Genomic DNA, 14,753 nt, shown 5'->3' on the forward strand with positions numbered 1-14,753 from the left:
GAATAGAAATACGATCCGATCGTCGGCATTAGCGCATATGGCGAAAGTATAACACGGCGCTCATTTTCGGCATATGGGCGTCAGGACGGTACCTTGGTTTTGGACAGAATCGGGGCGCCCCGGTCAAGCAGCATCTCCACCACCTGCTCGTGTCCACTTCGTGCTCCACAGTGTAACGGGGTCAGTCCATCCTGGGAGTCAAAGCATGGTTAGCCTCCGCTTCTGCTTTCGCTTGACATCATAACCCAGAATTCCGAAGTTCCCAGGCCGTTCAAAGGTCTTGCTGTCACACAATCCCGAAGCGCATCCGGTAAGATTTCACTTTTCACATGAAGAAACTAAGACCGGACGTGTCAGTGATTCAGTGACATTTCAGTTGCAGTGTTGCTATGAGGCAAATGCATTTGTTGTATAAATGCTACACTGAGGGGAGCTAAACATCGAGCTACGTACTGATGGAGAGGAAGAAACACTAGATTCTAGGTATATCTGTATTCCGTATACTACACGCATACAGAGCCGCATGCAAAACAGTATTTCAAAGAATACTGAGAAATATCTGCTGCTGTAGACCGAACAACAAAGGGGATAATTAGCTACAAGTTCGTCTTAACTGCAGCAGAAAGAAAAAAGAAACTGACCCGGAGAATCATTCAAAAAATATCACGTGGGAAACGCAGAGTCTCAGAACATCTGCACCGAACCACATCAGCAGATGCAATATTACCCAGATGCTGTTACTTATCCGAGCGGCTGAAATGCAGCACAGAAGGAACACGCTGAACTGCGTCATGCGACACAGACACCTCGGTGTTCAGGCTGCAGAGGCAGCTCTGGGCAGCGACTGGCCAGGGTGGTGGGGTTACCTAACAGTGTGCACTTTGCCTATTTTTGTCAGAGAGATTTCACAACGTCATTCTCGGCCCGGAGATTTGGCAAGCGGGGCGTGACTCGGCCTCGGATGCGGATTCGAGATGTTTCACGCCGCAGGGGACCCTCAAAACCACACAGCACATTTCAGTCTTGGACGTACAGGATTAAGGCGCGTCAGTTATATATCTGTGTCATACAGACCTCTTCACAGGACTTGGCTGAGCCGTAGCTGATGCTAAAAGTAAGTTAGCAGGATTTTGACCCTTCAGACCTGCGATATGTGTGAGGCCCATTTCCCTCTCCTATGTTACTCCTGGTTCTGTGTGCCCGCCAAGCCTACCTGTCCTCAGGATCTCACCTTGGTTCTGGCGTCGATCTTGGCCCCGCGTTCCAGCAGCAGCCTCACCATGTTTCCGTTTCCCCTCTTCGACGCCACGTGTAGGGGTGTGATGTCGTTCTGTGAAAGTCGAGAGCATCACCCCTCTGAGAACTGCGTCAATGGTGCTGCTAGCGCCCGGCTAATGCTAGTTATGCTAACGCTTAACAGAGGTCAACGTTGGGGAGTCCAGGACTAGTTCCCTCCCTTAAAAAAATCCTATAGCGATCTGCTAACCACCTCTACAGTCGCTACATGCCTGTTCACCCACTGCCCTGCTATGTTGACCCAATTAGTTCCTTATAAACATCTCTCCCACCCAAGCTCCATCAGCAACAAACCAAACCAACAAACCAGATCATATCCATGTTAATAACAGCAAACATTATAGGCCCTGTGTGCACCTTTGCGTCCTCTTATCCAATCAGAGGACTCATAAGTGGTAGATTCACCGTGTCAATTTCTAATCTTAGTTTATATAGGGATACAGAGAAGAAAATGAATAGAACTGTATCTAGGAATTGAGTTACACTGCCCTCTAGTGGCCACAGACTATCTGTCTGCCATTTTGAAATCCTTTAAACTAGAAGATACATTGCAATATTATACATTATGCTTCACACAATGCTGATGCAGAGCAACAAATTATAAGAATGAATGCATTGCTGCATACTAAATTTGGGCATAATCAGAATACAGGAGTCCATTAGGGTCAGTGAATACGTTCCAGAGAAAAGGGAGGAGATTTTCAGGATCCAATCAGAGCCTGGTGACCTGCAGGAGGCCTGAGCCACGCATTTATTCCATGGCCTTCCTGTTTGGCATCAACAGGACGGTCATCCAGGCGGCACAGAGCAGCTGTGGCATGTCGTTGTGACCTACAGTCTGGGGGAAGTTGCTCTAATCCTTACGGTCGTATTTCATTTACTAGAGGGACATGACAGGAAGTCAGGGTGGGGGCCGTGCCAGCCGGAGCCCCATGGCATTCGGACATAACTGCATGAGTACATGCCTGTGTGTTTGTCCGCTTTAGCTGCGACCCTGGCCAGGGCTTCATTGCACAAGGGGATTGAATACTAAAATTACACATATTTGAGGTCCTTGTCATTTTATTTAATTAGCAGTTGCTTTTATCCAGTGCTGACCCTGGGATTTGAACCAGTCACCTTCCGATCACAGGTGTGGCATCCTAAGCCTAGGCATTCCTACAACCATACGGCAACTCTTTATCATTTTTTAATTTTTTAAACCATGTTTTCCTGAGTTGAAAAGGGGTGTGTCTGTGAGGTCCGAAGGACCTGCCCCACGCCACATGGAAATGGGGTCCTACCCTCGCCTTGAAGTCCACGGCGGCTCCCCGGTTCAGCAGCAGAGTAGCCACGTTGATGTTGCCGTAGTGCGCTGCGATGTGCAACGGAGTGAAGCCACTCTGTAAGGGGGGGGAGGGGGGGGGGCGGGATAGACCAGACGCCACCGTGGCGGTGAGTCAAGGGCCCAGGGGGAACGGTCCGTCCTTCACCAAGCCCAAAAACACCAGCAAACCCTCCGCCAGCAAGCACTAAGCACCACCGCCGCCACCGGCACCCGCCGCCGAGAGCGTCACATCCTTAGGGGCAGGACCAGGAGCATTACGGGAGGTCAGCAGACGACCTGCAACGTCTGCGGACTCCAGAGGGAGGCGCCCTCCTACCCCGAGGAGATGAGCTCCTTGGCCGGCTCTCCATCCAGCAAGCCCCACCAGAGGCACAGGATAAGCTCACAAGAAGAGTCAATCGAGACTCACGCGAAACCACGTCGATCCCGTGGCAGATCAGCGAATGGGGAGAGACTCAAATGACCAATTTCCACACCATTTCTCACAATGATGGCACGCATTTTTTTTTAGTTCTCATTTTTATCCATTTTGTTAGCAGCTAATCCTGTTTCACGAGCAATAGGTGGAGCAAACGGACAGCTGGGACAGACACCATCGACTCCAGTGGTTAACTAGTGCTGCGCTGGTGCCCAAAAAATCCCGAGAGAGACCCCAGAGGTTCATCCCAGTTAACCCGGGACGGCCCAGGTGTTTGCCCCCGCCAGCTGAATGGCTTAACTGGGAGCAGCTGTCAAACTGGTACAAAGCAGGTGGCCTCCAGGCCCAGTGCACTCCCAGCACGTGGCCACATTGTTAACAGGCGAGTGGACACGACCCACTTTGCCAGGAATTAGTAAATAATTATTATAAACCTCTAGAGCACAGACAGTATAGAAATACGCTAAGCTACTAGAAATCTCGCATTGACATAACGCTATTATTATGTCAACAACATGCAAGCTAGCACATTTTTCAGTGTGTTCCTTTAGGTTTATAATAGTTTGTTAGCTTTTTTGTTTTATCGTTAATTGTTAATAATTAGTCTTGTAGGATGGCATGCAGTTACTTTCGGGCCCAAGGCCTCCAATGGGCTCTTCCGGGAAGGAAAAGAAAAAATGTTGCGTTTGCCAAAAATGCCGGCGTGAGTCTAGTAGCCATGCGGGGGGCGGTCATTAGGACCTGGTCACCCGGTCGACACCATGGGGTTAAGTGTCATGCACGAGGCTGAAGGCTGAAGCCTAGATGCAAACTAGTGACTAGCAAAACCAGCATCTCTCTGCAGCTGGGTGGCCGGGCCCCTTAACCGACCTTAACAGTCGTCCTCGTCACCCGTCAAGTCCTGCCTCCGCCCCCCCACCCCCCCATCCCAAACAGCTACATCACCGGGCCGTTCGGGCATCAGCCCGACTGTCACCCGGAAACCAGGAAGCCCGTCTCTCAGCTGCAGAAATCGTCAGTGTTTGCCTGCGGCTAATGCATGCTCCTGATGTCAAACTCTGACCGAAATCAAAAGTCTACATAAAGTAAAAAAAAAAAAGAGAGAGATAACAATTAAACAGGAAAGAAAAGCAATGAAGAAACAAAGGAGAGGGATGAGGTGGCGGCAGCCTTGGGGGAGTGGGGGGGGGGGGGGTTGCACGGAGTGTCGAGTTTTATTCGTGTATACCTCCGTCGTTCTATTCACCATCATCTACGGGCGCAAAAAACAACAGCAACAAAAAAAAAGAGAGAGAGAACAGAACAGAAAAGAAGAAAAAGGGACAGAAGGAAGGGAAATAGCAGCGAAGAGAAGAGAGAACGGACGGTTAGTGTACACAAGGACACAATGGGAGCAGCGAGGAACTGACGGGGGGCCGGGGGGGTCTGGACTTAATTAAGACTGCTAGCCTCGCTCCTCTGGGTGAACCGAGCCGAACTGAGCTGAGCCAGGATAGTTTAAGGATCGCAGCGAACTACTGAGGGTGGAAGCAGCGTCTTAGCTCATCTGCACCGTTTCGTTACGTCACAGCATTCTAAGGTCCTGGGGACCGGGTTCGAAAGAGCAGAGACAAAGCCTGCCGAGGGGGTGACAGCGCGATACACAGGCGTAAGGTGTGCGTCTGACACAGTCGCAGTTACCGCGGAAACGGCACGCTGTGACACGGCTACGGAGGCCGGAGGCCGGCCAGGTACCTTGGACTCCACGTCGGCGTTGTGGTCGTTTTGCAGGAGCAGTGCCGCTGCCTTGGTGTCGTCCTTGCGCGCGGCGATGTGCAGTGCCGGCAGACGCACCTTGCCCTTGGTGTCGTTCTCCAGCAGCAGTGACACCACCTGGTCATGGCCCTGTTGCAGCGCCACTGCCAGGGGTGTGAAGCCATCCTGCAAGGGGCGAAGGGGGTCAGAGGTCACTGGGGAGGCGAGGTGAGACGGTCCCCAGAACTCGGTGGGCGTGCAAACAGGGAACATTCACAATCCATGCAGACCACGCCGAAAACGGAATCGGGGGGACAGAGCGTTTCCAGTCCCCTGCCTGTTGATGCTCCCTCTCCATCACACACTGGTGATAATCCGAAACTCAATCAGACCACATAGATCCATCCCAACCCCACTCTAGAGCCTCTCCTCCTGCAGCTGTAGGGATTGTATATCTGTATCTTTCATTGTTATATATCTTGATTTTTTTTTAATATATGGCTTTAATATAATCTAATTTTTTACTTTTATGACTCAGCATAAATATTCACAGTGACTGCAGACCAGGCAGTGAGAAGCTCATTATGCAGGATCGCAATAAGAAACTCAAAGATGGGCGGCTCCAAATTAGTAATGTTCGGCAAATAACTTTATTGAAAACAATGGATTCTGAAGGGCGGAGAACTGTCTGAACTTTCATCAGGAAAGTTTGGAAATTATTCAAAGGAAAAAAGCTTTTGTTGTCTTTAGGGCTTTACTGGTGAAACAATGCGATTGTTTCAGAGCAAGGCAGTCCCCACTTTTCTTAAGATCCCGAAACCCCCGATGGGGTGCAGCTATACGTTAGCTTCCAAAATCTATATCCAGCTGAATCAATCCTTATCTTGGCTTTCTTTTTTTTTTTTTACGTCACAGGGCTGCAATTTCATTACAACTCAGAGCCGTGCCAATGAATAATTAACCACCCAGGGTAACTTCAAACGAGGATAAAATCCCGCTGATGTATAATTCAATATGGCTTCAATATGGCCGCTGCGGTCCAGCTCGCTCTCAAGGGCGGCCTCTGAGCTGAGCGACCCACGCCCAGCCTGCCAGGCCTGTCCGGGGGGGAATGTGGAGAGGGGGGGTGGCGTAGCGTGGCTTGGCATCTGTCACCCCCACCGTGTGGCACCTCATCGCCCCTCCTTGTGCAAATCGTGACAAGTGTGGGGCTGTTCGATAACATTCCCCTCACGGAATGTGTGAAGGTCACCCCCGAGGCTTGGAAACAGCGCCATCTTGTGTCCCGGAGTGGAACATTGAAATATACCCTCCCTGGTTATATACCCTAACGACACTAATACTGCTAATTCTGGCATTTACACAAATATTTCAGACAGGCCTTTTTAAATATAACCCAGCAGGGGAACGGAAGAGCCCCCAATGCAAAGGGAAAGAGGCCAGCGATGAGGCCTGCAGGGGGCTTGGGAGGGGGGGATTGAGAGCCACCCACCTCAGTGGCGATGCTCTGGCTGGCATTGTTGTCCAGGAGAAACCGGACCACCTCCAGATGGTTCTCCTGGGCGGCCATGTAGAGTGGCGTGAATCCATTCTGCAGAGCAGGAGAGAGACAGTGTGACATGGAGCATCACGGGGGGGGGTCACAGGGAACCGGGCAGTGGAGAGGCTTTACGCGGGGGGGTCTGATTTTAAGAAAAGTGAAGGGGAACATACTATTTAGAGGAATTAATGGAGATGAATAACTGATGCCCATAAAAAGGCGTAGATTTTTCCTGCAATAGGTAAGAACACCGAGCACGCTATAGGTGGTGGTCTGTGAGGTGAGGAAAGCAGGGTGGGCTGTGCGACGCTATGCGATACTGCAGCAAGACTGGGGGGGGGGGCTGTGCGTGTGCAGCCTGGCACAGACCTCCGCACCCCCCATTAATATCAGAGACGTTTCTGCGGCTTCCTGCATTCCTCCCGGGGCAGTAATGCAGCACATCTGCGTGCTTCTTCGCGATGCTCCCAGCTGGACCTTAAAACGCACATGCAGCACAATCCTGCTCAGAGAATCCGGGGCTGGGGATCGGCTCCCGCGCGGCGCTCTATCCCGGCCGCTGACGGGCAGGGGGAGCGGGGAGCCGCGCTGATTAGTGCCGCCGCGCGCGTCTTCTGCCTTTTGGGGGTCCGGCCGCGTTTCTGACCCACGTACTGTGCTAATGCTATTAGCAGAGGCTCATCCAGTCAAAGTACATCCAGAGAGCATCCAAAGAACCTTCCTGAATATTCATGAGGGTTTAATGCTGCAGAAATGCGATCCAAGGTGCGCAGATACATAAATGAAGCAGCTGCTTCTGCTCCTTCAGCTGCTATGCCCCAAAGGGGGGGGTCAATTGTTATTCTGTTTCATGTGGCAGATAAAGCACCCCCCCCCTTCCCCAAGTGTGCCTGAGGTTTGAAGATAGAGGCCTGCCTGTTGGGGGGGGGGGGCGTTGGGTGTTCTCTTTGCAGCTGTCTGACACCCTGAAGGCGATGCCTGCCACCCTCCCAGAGGGGGCGCGGTGATTGTGTTGCAGGAGGGCGCCTCACGGAGGCAGGCATGACAGCTTAACGGCATGGCTGACTCACGCGGCGGCCACCGGAGGGTGTAGGTCATCCAGGTAGCCATTACTGCAGAGTCAGCACCAAGCGGTGTCACGCGAGGCTCACTACGCGCGGAAATCACAAAGACGTCTAATAACAGTGTATTCTTAGAACAGCATCTGAGTCAGATTTAAACTCCGAAGAGACCTGATGGAATCAAATTAACTGTTAAGATGAAGGAGTAGACATACACGGCATTCCCCTGGCTCCTGTCCTGTGCATCCCGGAACAGACTGCAGGCCTGCCCTGTGCATCCCGGAACAGACTGCAGGCCTGCCCTGTGCATCCCGGAACAGACTGCAGGCCTGCCCTGTGCATCCCGGAACAGACTGCAGGCCTGCCCTGTGCATCCCGGAACAGACTGCAGGCCTGCCCTGTGCATCCCGGAACAGACTCCAGGCCTGCCCTGTGCATCGCGGAACAGACTCCAGGCCTGCCCTGTGCATCCCGGAACAGACTCCAGGCCTGCTCTGAGCCTGCACTAGATAAGCAAACATGGAAGATGGATGGATGGGTGGATGCATTGTGGAAGTCGCTGTGGTGACGCACCCTGCCCAAATCGGCTGTCCGGGACAGGATTTCTAAACCTTTCCAATCACAAGGCCTGTCTGTTCATCATTCATCATGTCAGCAGGAAGTCCCAGTCCCCAAATTTTGCCGATCCAGTCTGTGCCCGTGCGGCAGCCTGTTCTGGCCCAAACCACTTTTGCTTGCCAAAGGCACATAGACCTAAGAAACCCTGGTATAGGATACCTAGACTGAAACCATAGAGAAGGAGCAAGTTTGCTGGGAACTTTCAGAGGGACAGGTTTGCTCTTCAGCACAATACAGACCTGTCTGGTTTGTCTTTGGTCCTTTGGACTAACCCCACAAAGCGGGAGATGCAGTAAAAAAGGGTCTTAGACCTTTGTGTTGCGCGGGGTTACTTGTGTGGTGGTTATTTGTGGGGAGATTGTCTCTACATGCGTCCCCACAAAACCTGCATCCACATGGATGTAGACGCGCTTAGCCAGCGGGCTGTCAGCAGAGGGAGAGCCTACCTGGGACTGTGCATTGACATTGGCGCTGTTGTTCACCAGCTCTTTCACAACATCCGTCTGGCCGGCGAGCGACGATATATGCAGGGCAGTGTTTCCTTTCTGGATAAAGGAGAGAGAGACGCAGATTAATGCCGAGGCTGTGACCCACGGCCCAGCCCCCCCTCTCCCCCAGCTGCGAAGTGAGCACTTCCGACCTCAGGCTCCATTCAGACACCTTGCATTCTTGGGACGTCGCCGGCTGTTAGCACCAACCCCCCCTAGCTTTTTATAAACCGCCCGCACGTTCAGGTTGGCGTTTGGCTCTGTCTCGCTTCACCGGCTGATACCTGAGGCCTCTTGCTGCCTTGGCACACTCTTTGGGGCACAGGCGATTTTACCGGGGTTACAGGGGGTGCAACTGCCCCCCTACTGATCAGAAGAAAATTCTGCCTCAACATATAAAGTTCAATGAAATTATTATTATTTTTTTGGTAAACTTATTTCTCTTATTTGAAAATATGGCTTGTGTTAGTCATATCAATGATTTAATTTACTGCAAATGTATTCACATTTTTTTTTGCTAATATATTTGGATGACTGGTTGGCCGCTCACACCCCCGGAATAAAAGCTTAGAGTCACATATGTTTTGGGGTGGGGGAGAGGGGGGGGGCTTCTACGGTGATATCACCCAAACAATGAAAATACAGCTTCCCGTTCATTACCCCAACTTAGCGAGGACCCGCACCCCCAGGAATGGGTAAAGGAGTGTTAGGTAACGGTATCAGGGGCTGTAGCGGAAAATCTCCCGGTTATTTTCACAGCTCTCCATTGTCATGACACAGTAATACCTACACCACCCACCGCTTGCCATCTGAGACAAAAATCATTCCTTTAAAAGGAAATCGACCCATTTTTGGGGCATATTCTCATAACATTTAACTTATCATTATAGTGGGTAAAATGAAATCAATACTGGTGATCTAAAAATTCCACTGAATAATGTTTTGGTGATAGTATTTTTTCCCAGTACTTCATATTGCAATCACCGCAACATCTTTCTTAAAGATTAAAAAACATTAGATGCACACAAAAAGATTATTAAATATCACGGCCGGATTTTAGTATGTTAATGTAACTAAAGTAATGACAGACAGTGAGAATGCAGGCTTTTTTTTTTTGCCGTAAAACGGCCTGAGACTGTAAAGCGATACAACCTGAGCATCACAGTGGAACAATATGTATCATTCGGCAGGATTTCCACATGGCAGCGAATAAAGACAAAGGGCTGGACTGAACCATCAGTCTGCGAACTGCGGGGGTGCCAGAAAGATGAAGGAGAGAATAGGGCTCCCTTATATTACCGACTGATGCAATTGTTTTATGCAGCATATTTTGTTATCTATATATATATATATATATATATATATATGACTGCATGTTTATGGGTGAGTGGTGGTCCGTAAATAAAGTTTATAAATACAATAAATTAGCATGACTTTAGCGGTCATTTGTCTTACATGCCTGATTCAACTTCCGATCTGCTTGGCACAGGCTTTTATGCTATGCCATTAATCTCCCCCAGTAGTGAGCAAACCGCTGTGACTCCGTGGACATAGCCGACCTCTGCTGGCTGTGCCAAGGTCATCTGGAGTGCTGTCCTTACTTGGGAGATTTGGCACAGGGAACCCCCCCCCCCCCCCCAAACGAATGGCGCCTTCCTCGGATCTGCATGCCTCTCTAATCGAGTGGAGGGAGGACGCTGACCTTTGTCGCCGCATCGACGTTGGCTCCGAGCTTAATCAGCTCTGCCACGACCTCCACGTGACCTTCTTTGGAGGCAAGATGGAGAGCATTTAGGCCATTCTGTGGAGACACAGAGAGAGAGAGAGAGAGAGAGAGAGAGAGAGAGAGAGAGAGAGAAAGAGAGAGAGAGAGATGTCCAAAAGAACAACGGTCATCACACAACAACAGGCAGTTCCACCTTAGCCACACAGATTTCCCCTCATTCGAAACTCCACACTGGCAGCACCTGGTTGCAGATGTTGATGTCGACCCCCGTCTTCAGGTAATCGAGGGCCTTCTCCAAGTTGCCAGCCCGCGCCGCTCTCAGATAGCTGGCATTGCTGTCCGACTGCAAAGAGAAAAGGCCGGTTCAGTCCACTCAGTCCATGTGCCCCCCAGCACTCCACATCCGCCGTAACTCCCGCAGCGGGACGCACACCTTAAAATCGACATTGTTAGCCTTGTTGCGTCAGTGTGAAAGCCTGCCCATTTATTACCATCGCTACACCACACTGTCAGTAACACTTTACTTGAGAGGGGTGCAAATACGTAATAGTAACTCAGTTACTACTGGGAGTATGAACCATAAACACAGACAGCAATTACTTGAGAGAAAAGATGCATCGCGATTCATTAATGATGAACAAGCATGAGATCAGTACTTCACAAGTACAAAAGATCAGTAAGTAACAAGGACTTAGTTTGTATACACAAGTAATAGCAAAATACTCCATGAATTAATGAGGTGTTACCATATACCATATCAAAGACAGGAACCAGTAAGCTAGTCCACTGGATGAGAATCACCACACTGATTGTAACTCACAGTGCGGACGAGCTGTTATGCCACACGGCCCTGTCACCTTTGAATTACGGGACTTAAGATGTAGACGGAACATGTGGGGGCGTAAAGACATGCTGATCACTGTAAAACACTGAACTGTACACTCTCTCTGACTTCCTGCAGTACTGACGTTTAGCGAGAGGAGGCACTGTAGAGGGCTCATGAGGGGTATAACTATTATGGGTTGGTTTGAACATCAGTGTGTTTCCTTTCACTCCCCGTGACAAGAACCATGCTCACGCACTGAGATTCCGTCTCAGAGTGAGCGCTGTGTGTATCGTCGTCTGTTTTTCCAGTCACATGGCAACGGCGTTTGTGTTTTTGCTTTTTCGTTCTTTTAAAATCGGCGAGCACCCCCACCACCCCGTCCTTGGCCCAGTCCCCAAAAAGGGAACGTGCATGATGTTCAACATCAGCCAAACACAGTGAGCTTGGGGCCAAACTCATGTTTAATTATCGTTAGTTATTTTCTAACCTGCTGCACGCAGCCTGGTCAACTTTCACTTAGTGTTCTGGAGAGTTCTATGGAGGCTGAATTGGGGGAGCAGACTAAGTCGGGAGGGGGCTTATCTTCGATACCCTGGCCTAGGGGTTCTGCTGCAGATTTTGGGCCACATGAAAGTCTATCACACTGGGCCCCCAACCCAGACCAATCCAATTATGTTCCAATTTTTTTAGGCCCTCTGTCACTTAAGGACACCTTGGAACCGCCCTTACTCCACCCCCACTTTACGGCGCCCCTGCCCTGGCGGCTCATCCTCATCTCGCCAATAACAACACAGGTGGGGTGTGCAGGACAAACGCCTTTCAGCAGGAAAAAGGCACAAAAAAAATCTGCTGAACAGCACTCCGGATGACAAACTGCAGACTGTCAGACTGACTGCTGGCTGTACGAACGGCAGCCGATACCGTGGGCCTGTTGCTGAAGCCGTGAGGCAGTCGCCGACATTGTTAGCCAGTCGCTAACACGGTGAGCCCATCGCCGACATTGTTAGCCAGTCGCTAACACGGTGAGCCCATCGCCGACATTGTTAGCCAGTCGCTAACACGGTGAGCCCATCGCCGACAACGTGAGCCAGTCGCTAACACGGTGAGCCCATCGCCGACAACGTGAGCCAGTCGCTAACACGGTGAGCCCATCGCCGACATTGTTAGCCAGTCGCTAACACGGTGAGCCCATCGCCGACAACGTGAGCCAGTCGCTAACACGGTGAGCCCATCGCCGACATTGTTAGCCAGTCGCTAACACGGTGAGCCCATCGCCGACATTGTTAGCCAGTCGCTAACACGGTGAGCCCATCGCTGACAACGTGAGCCAGTCGCTAACACGGTGAGCCCATCGCCGACATTGTTAGCCAGTCGCTAAAACGGTGAGCCCATCGCCGACATTGTTAGCCAGTCGCTAACACGGTGAGCCCATCGCCGACATTGTTAGCCAGTCGCTAACACGGTGAGCCCATCGCCGACAACGTGAGCCAGTTGCTAACACAGTGAGCCCACTACTAACATTGTGAGCCCATTGCTGACGGCATAAGTCAGTCGCTAACACAGTGAGGCCACTGCTAATACAGTGAGGCACACTGACGCTGTGTGCCAGTCGCTAACACTGTCAGCCCATCGCTAACGCCATGAACTAGTCGCTAACACCGTGAGCCAGTCGCTGATGCTGTGAGTCTTGCGTTGACACCACGAGCCCATCGTCGATCGTTGATGCTGCAAGCCTGTAGCCTCAGTACCATGATTCCAGGCCCCTTTCAGCACTGTCCCTGGCAGAATCCACCTTGCTTCACTCTCATTACCCACAAGTGACTTGACCCGCCTCTTTCCTCGATTTATAGATCACTAAATACCAAAAACACTTCCGTGAGAACAATGTGGCGAGGGTGGAAGCTTCCTAAAGAGTGACCCCAGGGGGAGGTCTGGGACCTGAGAGAAAAATACAGCAGGTTTGGAAAATCACACATGAGCTGGATCCAGGGGGGGGGGGGGAATTACGCCTCACTAGAAGAGCCTGACGTCCCACCAAAAGCCACAGCTACCTTGACTTAGTGTAAGAGTAAAACTTCAGCCCCGATCCCTCCCACAGGGAGTGACATCACTCCTCAGGAGCAGACGGACCTCAGACTTGCTGAATTAGGCTGTATATGGAGACACTAGTGAACAGGAGGGATGTTACCTTCACTACAGTTACCAAGATGCCTTGAATTAGCGCAGAGCTCCATCAGACAAGCCATTAGATACCTAACTGAACGTCTGACTGCTCTTCATGGGCGCAGAAAGGCCCCAAATTGTACAGAGCTGGCAATTTAAAAAGATACAACAGAAATATTTAATGTTTGCAAACTGAAACACAAAAGACGTGAATGACGGCAAAAGAGGATGAGAGCCGGCCAGGTGGAGAGGACCTGACAGGTATTAATGTAGGGTGGCGTGCAGCTAGATACTTCAGCGGGCGCCTGACCGGGGGGGGAGGGAAAGCTGCTCGCGGGGGGCACAGCGAGCTAATGCAGCTGGGGCTGCAATGCTGTGCAGTGGATCTCCGACACACAAGCACATACACTCATTTACACGGGCAAATCCCTAATCCCAACAATGACCTTAACCCCTACCCAGCCCTAACCTTAACAACAAGTAACCAAACAAAATTCACGACTTTTGGCATTTTTAGTTTTTCGATTGCATTGACAGATTTTTCCTTGTGGGGTGCAAAATAAAAAAATCTCCACAAGGTATAGCTATAAACTTATAAGCAAAAAGCTATAGGCTTATTTGACATTGTTTGGAAATCTGGTCCCCACAATATAATATAACAAAAACGCCTGAACCCAAACTTGACAGAAATAACTTGGTGGTGCCCTCCCCCCCAAACCCCACAGCTGTGCCGCTGTGCACCCCCACCTGACTCCAATGTGTCAGGACTAGTCAAAAAAAGACCAAATGACTGGATGTTAGATTAGAAATAAAAGCACTATGTCTTGGACTTGATTCACAACATCAGCAGTACTATTGTTCTGTATTACAGCAGAATCATGTAGGTTTCACATTTTAAAGTGATAACAACGTCATGCCTTCGTAACATCATTCATTCCATCCATCCATCCATCCATCCATCACCATTTATCCAATACAGGGCCACAACGAACCTGGAAGCTGTCCCAGGAATCACAGAACACCATGGATCAGAGGTAAATAGTTCAGGTCCAGAAAGTAAAGACCTGGACCACGATTTTGATTCAACCAACCAGATGAGTATAAAGAGTCACAGTCACAGAGTGCTCAGCTGGCTGCTTGAAACAAAATCCTGGTCTGGATTTTTCCTTTCTGAACCTGAACTACCTACCTCTGCCCTGGATCCTCTCACTGAATATTTTTGGGAGCCACATTTCAGCATGAAAACTGGAAAGACATGCAAAGTGCACACACAGAGGCAGGACTCGTACCCCCAGTGTTGGAGGTGTGAGGCTGACAGCACTAACTGCTCTACCTGCATCTGTCCTGCCCCAACCATCCACCCCTTTCATGTGCCATGACCCCCTTCATTAACCTCGTGTGGATTCCCAATGTTTACCAGCTGTTTCTTGTTGTTGTTATCAGTCTGATCTATTTAAGTCTGCATTAGGTATGTTTTCCCCGGTCCGGTCATTGAAGTCTAGCGTCCGTCTGTAGTGTTGCCTCGTGTGTTTATCTAATAAATCCCACGATTACCC

The 14,753-nt window shown here is 50.4% G+C and overlaps 1 protein-coding gene across 41 annotated transcripts in view; it reads right to left on the reverse strand.

Moving 5' to 3' along the window:
* The window catches only part of ank3b (ankyrin 3b), a 108,047-nt gene that overhangs the window by 49,413 nt on the left and 43,881 nt on the right, over positions 1-14,753 (reverse strand). For 32 of the 41 annotated variants that reach the window (XM_048987075.1, XM_048987096.1, XM_048987099.1 and 29 more), the window contains exons 2-10: positions 10,450-10,551; positions 10,185-10,283; positions 8,441-8,539; positions 6,268-6,366; positions 4,776-4,961; positions 4,270-4,293; positions 2,580-2,678; positions 1,232-1,330; positions 93-191 (exon numbers count right to left, since the gene is read on the reverse strand). In XM_048987075.1, the coding sequence (XP_048843032.1) occupies positions 93-191; positions 1,232-1,330; positions 2,580-2,678; positions 4,270-4,293; positions 4,776-4,961; positions 6,268-6,366; positions 8,441-8,539; positions 10,185-10,283; positions 10,450-10,551 (906 nt within the window). The remainder of the gene's footprint in view (positions 1-92; positions 192-1,231; positions 1,331-2,579; positions 2,679-4,269; positions 4,294-4,775; positions 4,962-6,267; positions 6,367-8,440; positions 8,540-10,184; positions 10,284-10,449; positions 10,552-14,753) is intronic. The other 9 variants (XM_048987091.1, XM_048987090.1, XM_048987083.1 and 6 more) reach the window with 1 other exon arrangement.

This window comes from Brienomyrus brachyistius, chromosome 20, assembly GCF_023856365.1.
Source record: "Brienomyrus brachyistius isolate T26 chromosome 20, BBRACH_0.4, whole genome shotgun sequence".
NCBI lineage: Eukaryota > Metazoa > Chordata > Actinopteri > Osteoglossiformes > Mormyridae > Brienomyrus > Brienomyrus brachyistius.